At 40.2% G+C, this 15,934-nt stretch overlaps 1 protein-coding gene across 1 annotated transcript; it reads right to left on the reverse strand.

The window, feature by feature from the left end:
* Positions 1-69: 69 nt before the first annotated feature.
* Positions 70-15,187, reverse strand: kdm2ab (lysine (K)-specific demethylase 2Ab). Its single transcript, XM_014992127.2, has 23 exons — positions 14,659-15,187; positions 14,221-14,259; positions 11,241-11,379; positions 10,998-11,076; positions 10,869-10,915; positions 10,322-10,500; positions 10,000-10,106; positions 9,781-9,874; positions 9,312-9,465; positions 9,041-9,156; positions 8,018-8,144; positions 7,637-7,914; positions 7,480-7,557; positions 7,101-7,355; positions 6,690-6,818; positions 6,319-6,405; positions 5,992-6,213; positions 5,859-5,888; positions 4,095-5,149; positions 2,792-2,955; positions 2,540-2,686; positions 1,696-1,911; positions 70-1,617 (listed from the first exon to the last, which is right to left on the reverse strand). The coding sequence occupies exons 2-23, from the start codon at positions 14,254-14,256 to the stop codon at positions 1,436-1,438; spliced, it is 3,921 nt and encodes a 1,306-aa protein (XP_014847613.2). The 5' UTR covers positions 14,257-14,259; positions 14,659-15,187; the 3' UTR covers positions 70-1,435.
* Between the last annotated feature and the right edge of the window lie 747 nt (positions 15,188-15,934).

Genomic DNA, 15,934 nt, shown 5'->3' on the forward strand with positions numbered 1-15,934 from the left:
CATTAAAATTAGCTTGACAGGTTAGAAGTAAGGCGGAGTCGCCATTTCAACTTGGCAAAGATGCTGAAATCGATGTCAACTTTTTTTTATTTTTCTTGAAAAATAACACAACATGAAGTGAAAAAAGCTTCTGAAAATAATTACAATGCTACACGATCTGTTTATAATCTAAAAGAGGAAGCCAAAAACAAAAAACAGAAGGAAAAAAAAATACACATTTACACAAAAGTAAATATTTATATAATTATATTCATTCTTAGGGATATGGCCAGGGGAGCAGTCCGGGAGGAGAGCTTTGTTTCAGAGTTTTAACACTTAAAGGAAACAAAAACAAACGAGCAAATTCTCCAAATAAAATCTTGCATCTCCACGCAGACAGAGACGAGTGAACAAAAGTGACTACTTTCCCCCAACATCCATTAAAAAAAGAAAATTGTATCAAAGAGGGGCGGGGAGCAGTTTCATCTACAATATTTTTTTGCTTTCAACGTCTGTACAAAAAAACAAACCAATATGTGTTTGAAAATAATAGCACCTGAAGTTGAACTGCTGTTTGGAAATGCACCATTTATCTGTCAGCGTATCCTTGGCTTTTCCCCCACACTTATTACAACCTGCCCCATCGGCGGGGTGAGGTCTTGTTACTATGTTGATTGCCTACTCACACAGTCTTTGTACCTTCTCAAGCTTTACAACAATGTATACCCCTAACAACTGCTGCAATAAGTCTTTTAATTACAAAGCTGGATGCACAATGGTAAACACAGGCCATTCCAGTAGTCTGATGATTTTGCTTATGTCTAGATAAAAAATAAAAATAAAAATCTCCAAGCATAGCTGTTGTGCATAAAGCAAATGTTGACAATTTAACCCAGACAAGAAAAAAAAAAAAAATCTACTAGAAGCACCCAAATGTAGTTGAAGTCAAAGCGATTCTGTGTTGTCACAATGAAAATAAGATTTTATGATAGATTAGCATAATGGATCAATTATTTATATCCCACGGATGCAACTCAAAGTCTTTGCTAATTCTGAAAGGCAAGAGTTTGTGATGAGAGCCAACACTGGTACTTTTTTCACAAAAAAAAAAAAAAAAAGTCGAGGCGGCCATCCACAGGACAAACTGAGCTAGTTGATCAGTCTCCCATTCCAGTTAATGAAAAATTATATGCTCTTTCCAAAAGTTATGTCTAAAATGAACAGCAAAAAGGCTCCTGAGCGTCTCTGTAGGTACACAGAAAAAAACAAAAATAAAAGTAAGACGTATTGATCTTGCTCTAACACCTCCCTTTACCAAACACCAGTGAAGCAAGCAAGCGCTCCAGTTCAGACCCCACCCCTCCTGCAGTCCAGTTTCCCTGTAGAGACGGGTCCGGAGACGCGCCCTCTGCTTTTTGCATCTCAAATCACTAAAGCGCAGAGAGAAGGCAGGCGACTAGGATATCCGCTGGATCAGTTTCTCATCTGATAGGCAGTAGAGTGTGTTGACCGACAGCTCAGAGATGAAGGCCTCGCAGGCCTTTCTGGAGACTCCTTTGCAGCCTCGCAGGTCGAGCAGAGAGATGCACGACAGGCGGCGCAGATATTTCAAACACGCGTCAGTCAGTTTGCTGCAGCCTGAAGAGAAACGAAGGCAAAGGTTAAACGCGAGGAAATGCAAACCGAGATGTCCGTCCCGCTCTCAGCATCGCTCACCTCCTAGGTTGAGCTCGGTCAGCGTGTTCCGGGTGGACGAGCCGACCGCGGTCAGCAGGTTGATGGAGTGGTCGGTGAGGCTGTTGCAGTGGGACAGATCCAGTTTAGTTAAATGGGGCATGTGGCGGATCACCAGCCGCAGAGTGGGGTCGCTGATGTCCAGACCTGCAAGCCGCAAGCACTGCATGCTCCTCAGCTGGCTGCGGTTGTCACAGCCTGGTGGAAGCAAGTGGAGAAAAAAAGTTGGAGAAGTTATGGTGTTGTGGCCTAAAATCAATACTCTCCTGGACCAAGTATTTTTACTGCCACTTTATTGGGGTTTGAAAAAAAAAAAAACAATCTGCAAATAAATGAAGTAAATGTGCACTTAAAAGTTATAGAACAAATAAGCAGAAATGAACAAATTTAGAAGTATTTAGTAACGTTCTAATGTCCTCGCAGAACCCAAAATGTTGACGCTTTTTCGGGGTAATGAGCTGCTTCTCGACCAGCTCTACCAATACAGCTTCAACATTCTGAAATGTTCATTTTCTTAACCTCCCCATCTACTTTACTTCTTGTTGCAGACTGTATGGGGTGGAGTCTAAAGACGACAGGCTGTACACAGAGCAGCGTTTTAAAGGGACATGAGCATAGCCTTCCAATACAGACCCAAAGAAAGACAACTTTTCTTTTCATTTTTTTTTCTCCTTTTTTAAATACTGACATGGGTAAAATCATCGTCAAATTTTGGTGTCTGTTAAAATTTGTTCCGTCGCCCAGGTCTACATCAACTTTATATTAATATTTTGTCAGGCAGGTCTTGTAATGTACACCTGCAGTCTGAGGCGGCTCTTCTGCTTACCTGGAGGTATGACCAATTCCCTGATCTGTGCGTCTTTGACGCCGTACGCGTTTCGCAGGTCCAGAGAGCGAAGGAGAGGACAGCCGGTGGAGCAGAGAGCTGAAATCGACGACCAGGAACAACCGGACAGCATCAAGTCCTTTAGTCCTGCAAAATGGATAACGGGTCGCATTTGTTTTCATACTGTGGCACTACCAAATAAGACAAAATCAAAACGAGGAGTCCAACAAGAGGCTTGTACTTGAGTCGTACCAGGCAGGCGGCCAATCAGCCAGTTGAGCTGTTTTTTGGAGATGTTCGTCCAGGAGAGGTCGAGTGTGACGGGTTGTCTCTTTATGATGCCTGTGAGGGCCTGAGGGGTCACAGTGCGCTTGATGCTCAGGTCAATTCGGGCCCAGAGCCTTTTATCTAAACACCTACAGACAAAAATAACTCAATAAAACATTTCTGTCAGGCGGCTTATTTCAGCAGCAAAACCTATAATCCTTCCAAGAGGGGAAATGTCCCACGACTAAATTCATAAAATCAGGCAAAGGTGAAATATAAGAGCATATTTGCCTTAAATTTCAAGTTTGTTTGTAAAACAGAATGAGAGGTTAACTATGACTGAAAGGCAGATTGCAAAATGTATACTTTCAGTTTTTACAGATAAATCTCTTGGATTTTAACTGTTTAAATCCCAGCCGCCATTTATAGCTTTTGTCCACAGAGGGGAAGTAAAATCTGTGAAAACAAGGGGCAGAACTTTTTTTCCCTCAACTATATCATCCTTACACATTGGAGGCAAGTTAAATGAAATGTTCTTAGGTACTGCTTTTGTCACCTCACTACTCCTATAAATATCAAACAGCTGAAAGTTGCTCAATGTAATTTGATCAGAGGTCATAACCTGTCAGATTTCCTAAATGTAAACTAGACTACACAGGAAAAAGAAATAGTTTTCTGAAAATACTAATTTACCTATGAATATGAAACAAAGTACTTTTATGGTTATCTCTATAAATAAAGGCAATATTTCACTGCCAAGAAAAATGTACTAATTTTCATTGGTTCAAGCCTAAAATTATGTTTCAAAAAAACAAATCATGGGGGAGGAATAAGAGTACAAAGGGGTGTAAGAAAGAAATTACTTACAGCCTTTGTTTTGACACCCAAACTGCGTTTTGTTGCCTGTTAATTATCAAACTCAGAAAAGATTTTAATAAACGTTAGCATGTGAAATATGGACCAGATGAGTAAGAATCTAGGTTAAATGTGAAACGGAGAATCTGAAGTTCACACTTTAGGGTGAAACCTTCTGTAGCTTATTGTTAAAACTCCTCATAAGTAGAAGTCGACTTGACTTCTCACTGATGAATGAAACCAAATTGTGAGCGACTCATCGTTCTGTAGCTCGTGTCTGCAAATTTAAATTGGACCAGAATGGACTCTGGTATTTACAAGACAAGTTGGCCAGAAAAGCAAAAAACGAGTTTAAGTGAGAGGAAATGAAAGGAGGTGAAACTAGTCATAAACTGTTAATCGGATCTACAATAACTGTGTGAACAGGTCTTACCATTTGTACCAGTTCTTGCAGACCGCCATGCAGACACACAGATCCGTTCGGTTCAAGTAGCGAAAGACGGAGACCCAGACCTCCCTCTCACAGCTCGGCCCACCCCCGCAGCTCTCCCTGTCCGCGTCCCCCCCTCCTTCCTGCAGGGCGGAGAGGGGGACTCTGAGATGATGAAGCTCAGTTGATGAAGAGGAGGAAGCACCGTTGCTAAGTTTAGCTGGTCTGGTCGATCTCGTTTGTTTCGATGCTTCCAGCCTGTCCGGGTTGGAAGAACGAGAGTCTGTGTGTCTGCTCCGAGTGCGCGGCGGCGTCACCCGGTTTGTGTTTCGGTCCGGACAAGGCCCTCGATTTCTGATGGGGGGTCTGTGGAGGGCTTTGCTCTGGTTGGTTGCTGCAGAAGCTGCAGTTTGAGGGGCGACGGCCTCTAATTTCGGGACGATCGCTGAGGAGTCCTGTTTTGCTCTGGGCGGCTTTTGAAGCGTCACTTTAATGAACGAGCCGTCTTTGTCCCCTTTTGGAATGTCGTACTCCGTTTCCTCCTCTTCGTCGTCCTTTTCTCCTCCGTTTTGGTTGCCCAGTCCACTTCCACACTCGTCCTGTTCTGTGGCGGGCTGCCCTCGCCTCGACTGTGGCCGGTTCTCTTTATCCCCCACCCTCCCGTTGTTCAGCCCGCTCTCCTCCTCCTCCTCCTCCTCGTCCTCGTCTTCCTCGCTGCTGCTGCTGTTGGTGCTGCTGCTGCTGCTGTCCTCGCTGTCCTCCTCCGGCTTGTGGTGTCTCCCTCCACCTCTGATGCCGCGTCCCGCTCCTCCTCCTCGCAGCCTCACACCTCTTCCGTGCCCCCTGCGGGGCTCTCCTTTGGGATGAAGCACCAGGCCGTGGGAGGACTTCTGCTGCCCAAACGATCCATTACCTCCCAGAATGCTGCTGTGAGACGAACCAGTTGCCCAACCAGAGCCCCGGATTTGGCCCTGAGACAGTCTGTTGACTGGAGAGTGCAAGCGAGAAATCATCCTGGAGCTCAGGAACCGGGGAGAGCGATCTAAACACGCCTGTTTCTTTGGGAAAAAAAAGGTAAACAAGGATAAGATATTTTTTAAACACTAATTTCAATCAGTCAAATCTGAATGCAAAACAAAAGCATGGAATGATTAGAGCCAGGGGTGTCCAGAGTTTTTGTCACAAGGGGCAAAATCAGCAAGTTAAAAGGATCTGAGGGCCGAAGAAGTTCATTTTACCTCATCAACAAAAAGCTAAGAATGCAATAGTTTAAAAAAATAAAGTAGTCATAAATTATTCTGCATAAAACCTAAATAGTTTTTCAGGTTTGCCTTATTAAAATGCATTTTGCAACTTTTCAAGGCATCAATTCAAAAATATAAAGATATTAAAATTTTGTCAATTTTGAGAAATGAAGTCAGTATTTAGGTAATCGTTTCTTTGAAAACACCTGCTGGATTTAGCCAGGTTTAATAAACTAATTAAAAGTTTATTAAATCATTTAAAGCAAATTTAAATGATTGGTGTCGTTTCCAACATTTTCTATTGTAAGAAGATTTTACTTTGTGATAAAAACTTTGTAATTAAAAACACAAGGTTTGCATCAAACACCTGTGCTGGAGGCTGGGGGATTTGTATCATCTTTAATATGAAATTATGGGCCACACACAATCAGTTGAGGGGCTACAAATGGCCCCTGGACCACACTTCGGACACCTCAGGTTTAAGCACAATATTATAAACTGCAAAACAGCAAAAGTTTCTTACTCTTAAAAGTTTGCTCCTCTCCATTTTTATCTGGAAGGTGAAAAATTAAGAAACATTGAATTTTTTTTCTACAACCTTCTTTCAACAAGTAAAATATTAAATAGTAAACACTCTTCAAGTGCATCATATCTACCCTTTTCTTAAGTCTGTGCTCCAGAGCACTCTCTCGTTTGCGACTCTGTTGATGCTGTAGCAGCAGCTTTTGGGAGGGAGGGGGCGCCGTTTGTCGGCCGTGCAGTCGGCTTCGTTTCCCTCGACTCGGACCTTCCTCGCAAACGTCATCCTGATACGAACGTTTAGACTGTGGCATGAATGTGGAGCCCTCCGAGTCCTCACTCTCCTCCTCACTGGAAGACTGAACATTAATAAACCGGATGTTATATTTTAACTGGTTGGAAAAAAAAAAAAAAAAGTTTCTAATACAATGAAACACCAAGAAACAGAAGCAGAAATCTTGTACCTCTGAGTCGGAGTCATTCCCTTGGTAACATCTGGGACACTCCCAGCAGCTGGGCAGGTCCTTGTTGATCTTCCCCTCACCGGGTTCCTGAAACGGAAACGCTAAAGCTCAGACACAAACACGACCAAATCTAGCAAAGAAATGCATCTTAGGCTTAGTATGACACCAGTCACCAACACGGTAATGCATATAGTAACAAGTCGAAGGTTGATCAGTGAATCCCAAACCAAAACAATGACATTTATGAATGAAGTATTATGATGCACCTGCCCCAGTGCTGAAAGGCATGTAGCAACTGATTTAATGTTTAATCTTTATTTAACCCTCTCTGTTTCATTGTATCTGCTTCTACGCCTGCAGAAAAGACTCACCTTAACACACTGACGATGTACGATCTGCGAGCAGGCGGTGCACTCCATTAAAGAGTACGTGCTGGGATCTGATTCGTCAAACTCTCCTTCTCCACAAACGGCACATCGGGCTGTGTTTGGCAAAGCAGGCTGCAAAAAAAATATATTATAAGAAACTTCTGCTCTCATACAGAAGATCACAAAAATTATATAAAGCTGCTAAGAACCTTTTTTATATTAAAGAAAAAAAGTAAAATCTCAATTTTGTCAGAGAACCTCAAGCTACCAGTCTCATATTCTTTAGAATCTAAAGAATATTTTTGGCATCATTTAACAGAATTTTAAGCTAAACGTTACCTTTTGAAAGTCCTGCAACATTATTTAGTTTTAACATTGTTTTATAGCACTCCATCAGTTTGCCTGTCATCTCACCATTAGACATTGCCTCATAACGCAGCTCTTTTTCATGCGTCCAGGACCACCAAATTTTCTCATGTCGTGACAGTACTGGCAGTCCCCGCACTCCTTCCTGCAGCAGGCGGAGCATCGCTTGCATCTCACCCGCCTGCGCCGCAGCGCCGAAATGGAAGTGTGTTTGGTAGACCGCTTAGATTTGTGCAGAGACGGACCCAGGCGGGGACGATAAATAACAGGTGCTGGGGGTGTTGGGGGCTGGTACCATGACGGCTACACCACAGCAGAAGAAGACGGTTGGAGAAACATGTTAGTATTGAAAGAATACTAACATGAATTGAGCTTTTAATATCACAGTGTTAAAACAAAATAGATATATTAAATATCCGTAACTCACCCTTTCAGGCCACTTGACGATCGGCTCTCCAGTGCAGGATAGTTTGAAGTCGTCACCGGCACGCTCCCTTAGAACAGCCTGGACACAACCAGGTAAGATGGAAAACATTTAAGCTTTGTAGAATGATATCACATTCAAGAAATGTACAGCTACCCACCCTCATGTCCTCCAGCAGCGCTGCAGCATTTCTGATTCCTGCAGGGACGCACTTTTTATGGGCTGGCAGCTCCTCCAGCTTCCCTAAAAGGTTCCACAGTCCCTCCAGTTCAAAAGGCGTCAGCACAGGCCGAGTCGTTCCTATTTTGTTTTCAAGCTCTTCATCGCCCTCCTCTTCTTTGATCTCTTCTACCTTCGGCTTTTCTTCATCCTCACCGTCGACCCCGTTGGTGCCGTTAATGGGGGGATCGTTACTTCCGACATCTGCGCGAGTCAGTCCTGAAAAAGAAATCAAAGACGAAATTGTTTCTACCCGATCCCGTGTGGGAGCTTGAAAACTAGAAAAACACAAAAGGAAAACTTTGTTTTCATTCATTCTTACCAATGCCGAGCGAGTATTTCTGGAACTCCGGGGTGAGGTGGGAGATGTTGGTGAGACAGAAGAGGTATCTCTCTACGACGTACCAGCACATCTCATAGTAGAACGGGTACCGGAACTTTGCTGGCACCTAAACAACGATGACAGAAATATGTACATATTTTTAAATAATTCAGCTCACCTCATCATTACTTTTGTTTATTTTCATAAAATTTATTTAGGTATTTATGATGTAACTGAAGACAAGATTTTCAATAAGGGTGCATTCACACCAGTCCTATTTGGTCTGTTTTAATCAAACCCTGGTTCGTTTGGGGAGGCGTAAATGTGGAATCGAGCAACAACAACAAAAAAGAGAAATCTGATCTGCCTACAACCTTGGTTCAGTTGAAGTGAACTCTGGTGCGGTTAGAATACATATGTGAATGCCAAAGTGAAACCGAGACCGCTCCAAAAGCAGAAATGACTATAGCACAAGGCATTCTGGGTAAAGTCTTCCAGGCTATCAGGTGTTGAGACATCCTTAAGCTCCCATCAGCTTTTCCTGAGCCATGACCAACAGGTTCTGAAAGGTGTGTACTTCTACCAGCAATTCAAAGCTAATACGATAACAACTGTTGCTATTTGTCAGCAAGCTTCTTACATATTCCTATGTGCAGAAATAGTTTCTACTATCATCCAATTATCAGCAACAAATACCTTTTTCTATTTTAAGAACGATTGGTTGAAATCTTCTCTTGCATCCCAGGCAGTAGATCAGAAGTTCAATTGCAACATCGCCACAAGTTAAGTCTTGCGTTACACAATGGTATGTATGTACAAAGATTTACTCAACAAAACACACCAACTGCTGGAAATAAAGATTTAAGACCTTCAGTGGGGAAACTGTGAATCATGTGCAAAGACTCACTCTTTTGGTACAGTTGTGTAATCACTTATTATACACCTACTGAAACTTTGCCTTGCATTATAATAATAGTATAAAAAAACACTATCTGATAAGCTTAGGTATGATTTGTTTCTCACCCGTGTGCGGTCTTCAATATTGTAGATGTTGAGCTGCATGGGGATGTTAAAGCTGTGGAGAAAGTTCCCCCCGAACACTAAAGTATCTTCTGGAGTGTACACAGCATGGATCCACCCTGCAGCACACAAAACATTCACAATAAATGTGACGATTAAGTGCGTTCTTCTTCCACTTTTATCTAAGCAGGGTAAAACTCCTTGTTTTATCCTCTCATGTTCAATAAGAGGAAGCAGATGTGTTTGTTTGCCCGTCGTTATTGGCATAACAGACCTGACGGGATTATGAAGGTGTTGCCCTGCTGGAGCTCTATCCTCTGGCAGTCGTAACACTTGTCTCCCAAGAAGATGTCGCCCTGCTTTCCCGATAAAACCCAGTTCTCATACATGTCCAGGTTCTGAGGCGTTGGTGGAATCAACCAAAACACCTGCAATAATATGAAAATGTTCATAGATGATAAATACAGAGTTTGAATCATCTTAAATATTATCTCCCAAACCAGATTAAACTTAATCATGTCTTAATCATCAAGCCTTAAAAACCGTCTCCACCTCAAAACTATTCCAGCTTAGCAAAACGTTCAACGAAGGCGGGTATACAGAGGTCACAAAATGAATTTGGAACCAAATTTTCATTTTAATTTCCACCAACAGGAAATGAAAGGTGATGTTAAGAAAAATTGGCCTATGATCAAATACAGCAAAAGCTTTCCTTTTTTATACAGCATCATGCCAAAACTGACCTTTGCCCCTCGCAGAATGTGGTACCAGACTGAAGTTCCCCCAAAGTCAATGTGGAAGTCTGTGAAGCAGCCCTGCACACTCATGAGACAGTACCTGAGAAACAAACACAGCCAGTTTCAGAAAACAATGAAGCAACTTTTCTTAAGCATCTATGTACTAGAAATGTCCAGTAGAGAACTTTAACTGAAGTGAATCAAATATCCAGGTGGTTTACTCACTTCTGTACTTTGGGATAATGCATGTCTATAATGGCATTAGTGGAGTCTCTCTGTCTCTCCTTCAGATGACGAGGCCACATGTTGTCCACCCAGTCAATAAGGTCCACCTGGACAGAGGAGAGAAGAAGATGATGCCAATGTGTCTTCACACATTTCTACCACTGCCAGCCAACAGGATTTCTTTTTGCAAATAAAATGCAATCTAGTAAGTGTTGCCATGGCCTTGTCAAACAGTCAAAAAGTCAAAAATATGTTAAGTTCTTTGTTATGCAACTGTAAATATGTGTAAAGATCTAAAGTGTGAAATGACTTTGGTCCTTACTGATGCTGGTCGTTTGACCAGGTTCTCCAGCCTGGTGTGGCTGAACTCCAGGCTGATCACATTGTAGAGTTTCTCCCTTTCCGATGGCGGCGTCTCGTAGTAGCGTCGCCACTGAGCCATAGACATCTCAATTCCCTTTTGGGTATTCACGTCCATAACATCTACAATCCGTCGACTGCCTGCAGGTCAGTTGACAAGAGTTCAGCAAATGATACCTCCATAAAAGAAGCTAAAATTCAGCCCTGGAATAACTTCAGTTTTGAGAAGGGGGGAAACTTCAGCAGCCTAAAATACATTAAGTTAAGCTAAAATAACTAAATAGAAATTAAATTTATGACATATGTTTAGAAAAAGGTGTTGTATAAACTTTTAAATTGTAATAAATAAAACGTTAGACATAAAAATTGAGCTCAATTTGTCTTTTTTCAGGAAGAATTGATGACATTTAGCTTTCCAACATTTTAAAATAGTTGATCCTAAAGACGAGCAACAAGCCTAAGAAAAAACAGTTAAATATACAAACAGAATACAGAATTCAAGAACTTACCGACAAATAACTTGACATCACTCACACTGAAATCTGGGTCTGGCATTCTGTAAGACAGAGTCGTTTTTTTAATTTTTCTAATTCTCTTTAAATGATATTATGAGATGAAAGATAAATACACCGACTTACTGTATACCGAGCCCATCGGTTGTCTTAAAAATAATGGGGTCCCTGAGCCCTTCTCTCTGTATATATTCATATGTAAAATCTATCAAGGATATGGAAAAAGCAAAGAAAATGATTTAACAAACAGGACACACTCCTGTGTTTGTAAGTTTCACCTACAAGTACAGAACAAACTGACTTAAAAATAATTGCACTGCCTTTACACATCCTGAGTGGATCCATTTCATTTACATGCGGGCATCTCACCTTTACCCTCCATGTGTTTGACGAGATCACTGCCAAACCTCTCACACTGCAGCTTCTCATGCAGGTCAAAGGTTCGTTTGCCTTCGATCTCATCATCTGAGATGCCATCATCCTGGTACTGCCTTCGCGGAGCCGTCCGCTGAGGAGGAAAAGTGGATTTTAAAAGTCAGAACCGATTTGAGTGACTACAATATCAGCAACAGTTTAATGTGTGGGTGGGGGAAAGGGATGGAGAATTTAGCTCCAGATGTTCTCTTGTTTTCTTTTGTGCCCCGAATTATTTTTAAATTCTTTGATGCCACTTTTCTCACTTCCCTTTTCCCTTCTGTCATCTTGGTGATTGTTTCCAATAAACGCTGTTATGTTGTGATAGATCTCAGCTCATTCAATTATCAATCATGTGATTCTGTGAAAGAGAAAGTTGGATTTTTTAAAGTCTAAAGTCCCCCAGGATTTCTTAAAGTAACTTATTTTGAGCAGACGGAAAAACAAAACAGAGCAAAGGAGCAACTCTGGAGACCTTGTGAATGACATTTAAATTAATTCACACCAACACTGAACTACAAGTTCCTATAAATCATTTAACAGACACTTTCTGGGCTAAAAATGATCATTTTCCAAATTCCTTGACAAATCAGCACCACAGCAACTAATGTAAAACAGAAAACAGCCGCATGAGCAAATAAGATGCTAATTAAAAAAGCTGTGCTCCAAACCGCAACTGGGACAAAAGACTATTTTATCACTTGTTCTGAAAATACTAATTTGGAAAACAGCATGAAAGATCTCAAAGACAAAAGGAAAGTCAAGTTAATTTCAAATGAATACAAGGATAATAGAAAAGATTAGAACAGTGTTTATATACATCCTTTAAAAAGGTGCATTAGCAAACCTTTTAGAAGAACTGAAGGTTAAAACAAACAACTTCATTTGAAAGAGCAATAATTAAAAGAAAACTAAAATGATACCAATATTGAGTGTGTAGGTTAAACAAGAGAATGGCTTCAGCAGCTGGACTTCGTGAATAAATTTTGCCTTTCAATCTCCAGTGAGACTTGTAAAGAAAAGATTGCAACACAAGAGCACAAAACATGTCTGGCTTAAATGTGATGGATATAGCAGTAAAGTATTTTATGAAGAATGTTGTGTTTTATGTGGCTGGAATAAATTCTTAATTAACCTTCAGCAGCTCATTTATTCAGCACAAAGGCCACATTTGTTACTTTACAGCAACATAAAAAAACTAAAAGGCACCTCACTTTTTCACAATTGTTATGATTAAATTCAAGAACTTGGACAAAAAGACTGTCACAATTTTTTTTAATTGAAACCCGACCATCTGGGCTTTAGTAAAGCAGCTTGAACTTGGACATAAAAATCTTGACAGTTTGGTTGAGAAACATTTCAGACATGGTTTCATCAAAGCAACGTTTCCACTTTGATTTGTTAAGTATGAAAAGAAAACGACCAATTATGGTTTGAGTTTGTTAATCACCAGGAATTCTTTAAACGGAAAATCACAATAGCAAATAAATATTTTTAGGCAACAATTAAAGCAAAAGCATAAGGTGCGACAACTAATTGACAAGAATCAACAAATTTACTTTTTATTGGCAGGTGAAATTATATTTAAAAAAAAAAACAAAAAAACAGCAACTCTTCGTCCTGTTCATGAAACACTGTAAAACTATGAACTAGATCAATTTTCATTCTATAAACAACAAGTTCTTTGATTGACTTATTTTTGTAAAAACAGATAACGGTAAGGACATCCACTTTAATTCATAAATGGGTATATCCTTTTAAGCTTTTTATTTTCTTTTGAGTTCAAAACTACTCCCTCTGCCAATGAACCCGCAGCATACATTTTTCTCCATGTATGCTTCTCCAAGGTGCTTCTGTCATCAAAAACCCAAACACAAAGTTGGCCAAAATCTGAGTATGCAGCTCATCCCTTAAAGAAAACCATAACTCACTGTCAGAACAAGCTTGATCCTGTATTTCTAGCAAAAACATCAAGCACAGACAAACCGATAGCAGCGTGCCTACTTACAGCACATGGAAAGATACTGGATAAAGCTTGTTTTTGATCTTCTCTAAAATCATGATTAGTCTTGAACTGTAATTCTAGATGAAGACGAAAAATCAATTCGCCTGAGATCACTCAACCAGCTGCGGCATCACTTCATGTTGCACAAAGAATTACCATAATACGATGGCAGGAGTTAATCTTCTACACACTGCCCCCTTCGAGCCCCCCTCCCACATGAAGCACTGTTTGGCCAGACAGATGGATTAAACCCCTCCACCCCCCTTCCCAAATATGTGCTTTTCTCACACCAAATAAACTATTATTTAAGCTTAAATTTGCTTTAAGAATGAAGAGCATTCCCCACTCTTAGAAACTGTCAATATACAATGCAATCAAACCAGAACTGCCTAATTATGCTAACATTTAGAAAGGGAACAAACAGGAAGAAGTGTTATTCATCAATTTAACTTGCAATTACATTAAACTATTTGAGAAATTGAACAAGTGAGTCAACAGAAAAAAAAACTATATTTCCAAGCTTTCTAAAATGATGTTTAATAACCCCCCGTCCAGAAACTATTAAGATAAATATTTTTAAATATATTGTCCAGGTGGACTTTTATTGCTTTAAATCTGAAAGAAAAAAGGGTTGTAAAAGGGTGAAACAAGGTCGCTGAACAAACGCTATCAGGGTAGATGGTGAACTTGACCTTCTATTGAACCCAGGGTCTTTAAACAAGTTCATTACAACCAAAACAGAGAGGCTTCTGCTTGGAGTCAGTTGCACAAAAGAAGCCGGTCGTTTCATTCAAACACACCACACAAAGGTTTCACAATTACTAACAGAATACGGCTACATATATATATGCAGGGCAGCAAATGCATCTTAGACGTATTATAAACAACTAAAGTGTTTAGGAGAGGTAGCATCTTGGCTAAGTTACTTACCAGTCGTTTGCTGTACCGTGTGTGAGGATCCTCCATAGTCTGCAAAAGAGGAATAAAGTTAAATCTCTAAAACGGGCAAACTAAACGCTCAAAGGCATTGCTATAATGTCACATATTTCTTTAAAACTAATAGTCTTCTATTTGAGCCGGGGCTCACTGCTAGTTCTAGCCTGCTACTATTGCATTAGCCAGCGAGCTAAAGCTAGCATCACACGATTGGTTTTGTCTACAATATATTCTTATTTTTCAAATTGCTAAGGGTCGAAACTGACAGCAACATAGTTAATGAACTAATATGTGTCGCTATAACCAAACGTCAGCTGAGCGGGCAAACTAGCTTTGCTGACAATACAGTTCTTAGGTCGTCGGCTATAAATGATGCTAACTAGCTAGTTGTCGCTAGCCCGTCTACGGTAGTTGGGAGCTTTTCATCATTACCTTTATGTTTAAACTCCGCTAAGACGGTGTGGTGGAAGTAATATGTCCCGACTAACGCGTCTGTAGCCTCTGGATACGGTTTCTCCCCATGTTATGCGGAAAAAAGCCCAGTATTTTTGAGGTGTTTGTTATTGTGCGATAAAAGTTAGGAGCTATCGACGGTCCGGGCCGCCGCCATTTTCAGCTGGTTAGAAAACACACACAAACACTCACGCACACACACACACAAAAAGGAAAAGATTTAATCCCCGCCCCCTTCCCTGTTCACCACCAGACTGGAGATTAGCATGAGCTTCCGTCATTGGACACAGCAGGTGCTATTTAAAAAGCTATTACAATACATTAACATACAGGAGTGTTTTATTTATTCACCGGCTGACGGATAGGTTACTTCGTTTCATTGACGTCCGGATCAGATTCGACAGTAATTTTGATTAGAAAGTAACAAACAAAAGAAAGAAAAACAAACAAAAACTATATATCATTTGACGAGTTTCGATTTACAGCAAATTAAAATACTAAATTTAAAAATCTAACCATCATAAAACATTTTTAATAATGGTGGATGTAATGAAAACAATACAGACTTAAAAATTATTTTCTAACAATAGTTTTAATCTGAGAAATTAGTCGCGTCAAAACGCATAATGTAATTTACTGAAAAAATATATTAACAAAATACAAAGAAAGTAGATTAAAATAAATGAATAAATGTATACAAACACATCATATTTAAAAAAAAACGTTCAGAAATCAGTTTGATATCGGAAATGTTTCGAGATTTACATGACTGAAATATTACTCTGACAAATGGGGGGAAAATAATCATAGAATTTACCAAAAAACAAACAAAAAAAATTCACAGTTTTAATCTCCTTGCATGATCTTTTAATATTGGACACTCTTTTATAAATGAGTAAATCATTACATCTTCTGTATTTCTGAAGATTACAGAATCAAACCTTTAAATTTTATTCCAAATTTACTGTTTAATATAAACAGTTAGGACTCTCACTTATGAAATTCACAAAGCAACCTTGAGTACTCTTTTGCATTTACTTTTTAAAATGTTTGCCTTTTTTATTCTCTGAAAAAGGACGTTTAACATTTTTAAATAATTTTGACCCTTCCAGTTTATCCTCCAAATCCGGATGAGTAAAACGAACGCACCCCGCTCCAGGTCGAGCAGATGGGCGGGGCCTCTGAGCAGCGGCGAGATGGGGGATGAAATTAGGTCAGAAGGCTCACCGGAGGCTAAACAGCAGAGCATCAGCTG

Source organism: Poecilia mexicana, unplaced genomic scaffold (genome assembly GCF_051168715.1).
Source record: "Poecilia mexicana isolate PSO_F unplaced genomic scaffold, ASM5116871v1 scaffold_10, whole genome shotgun sequence".
NCBI classification, from domain to species: Eukaryota; Metazoa; Chordata; class Actinopteri; order Cyprinodontiformes; family Poeciliidae; genus Poecilia; species Poecilia mexicana.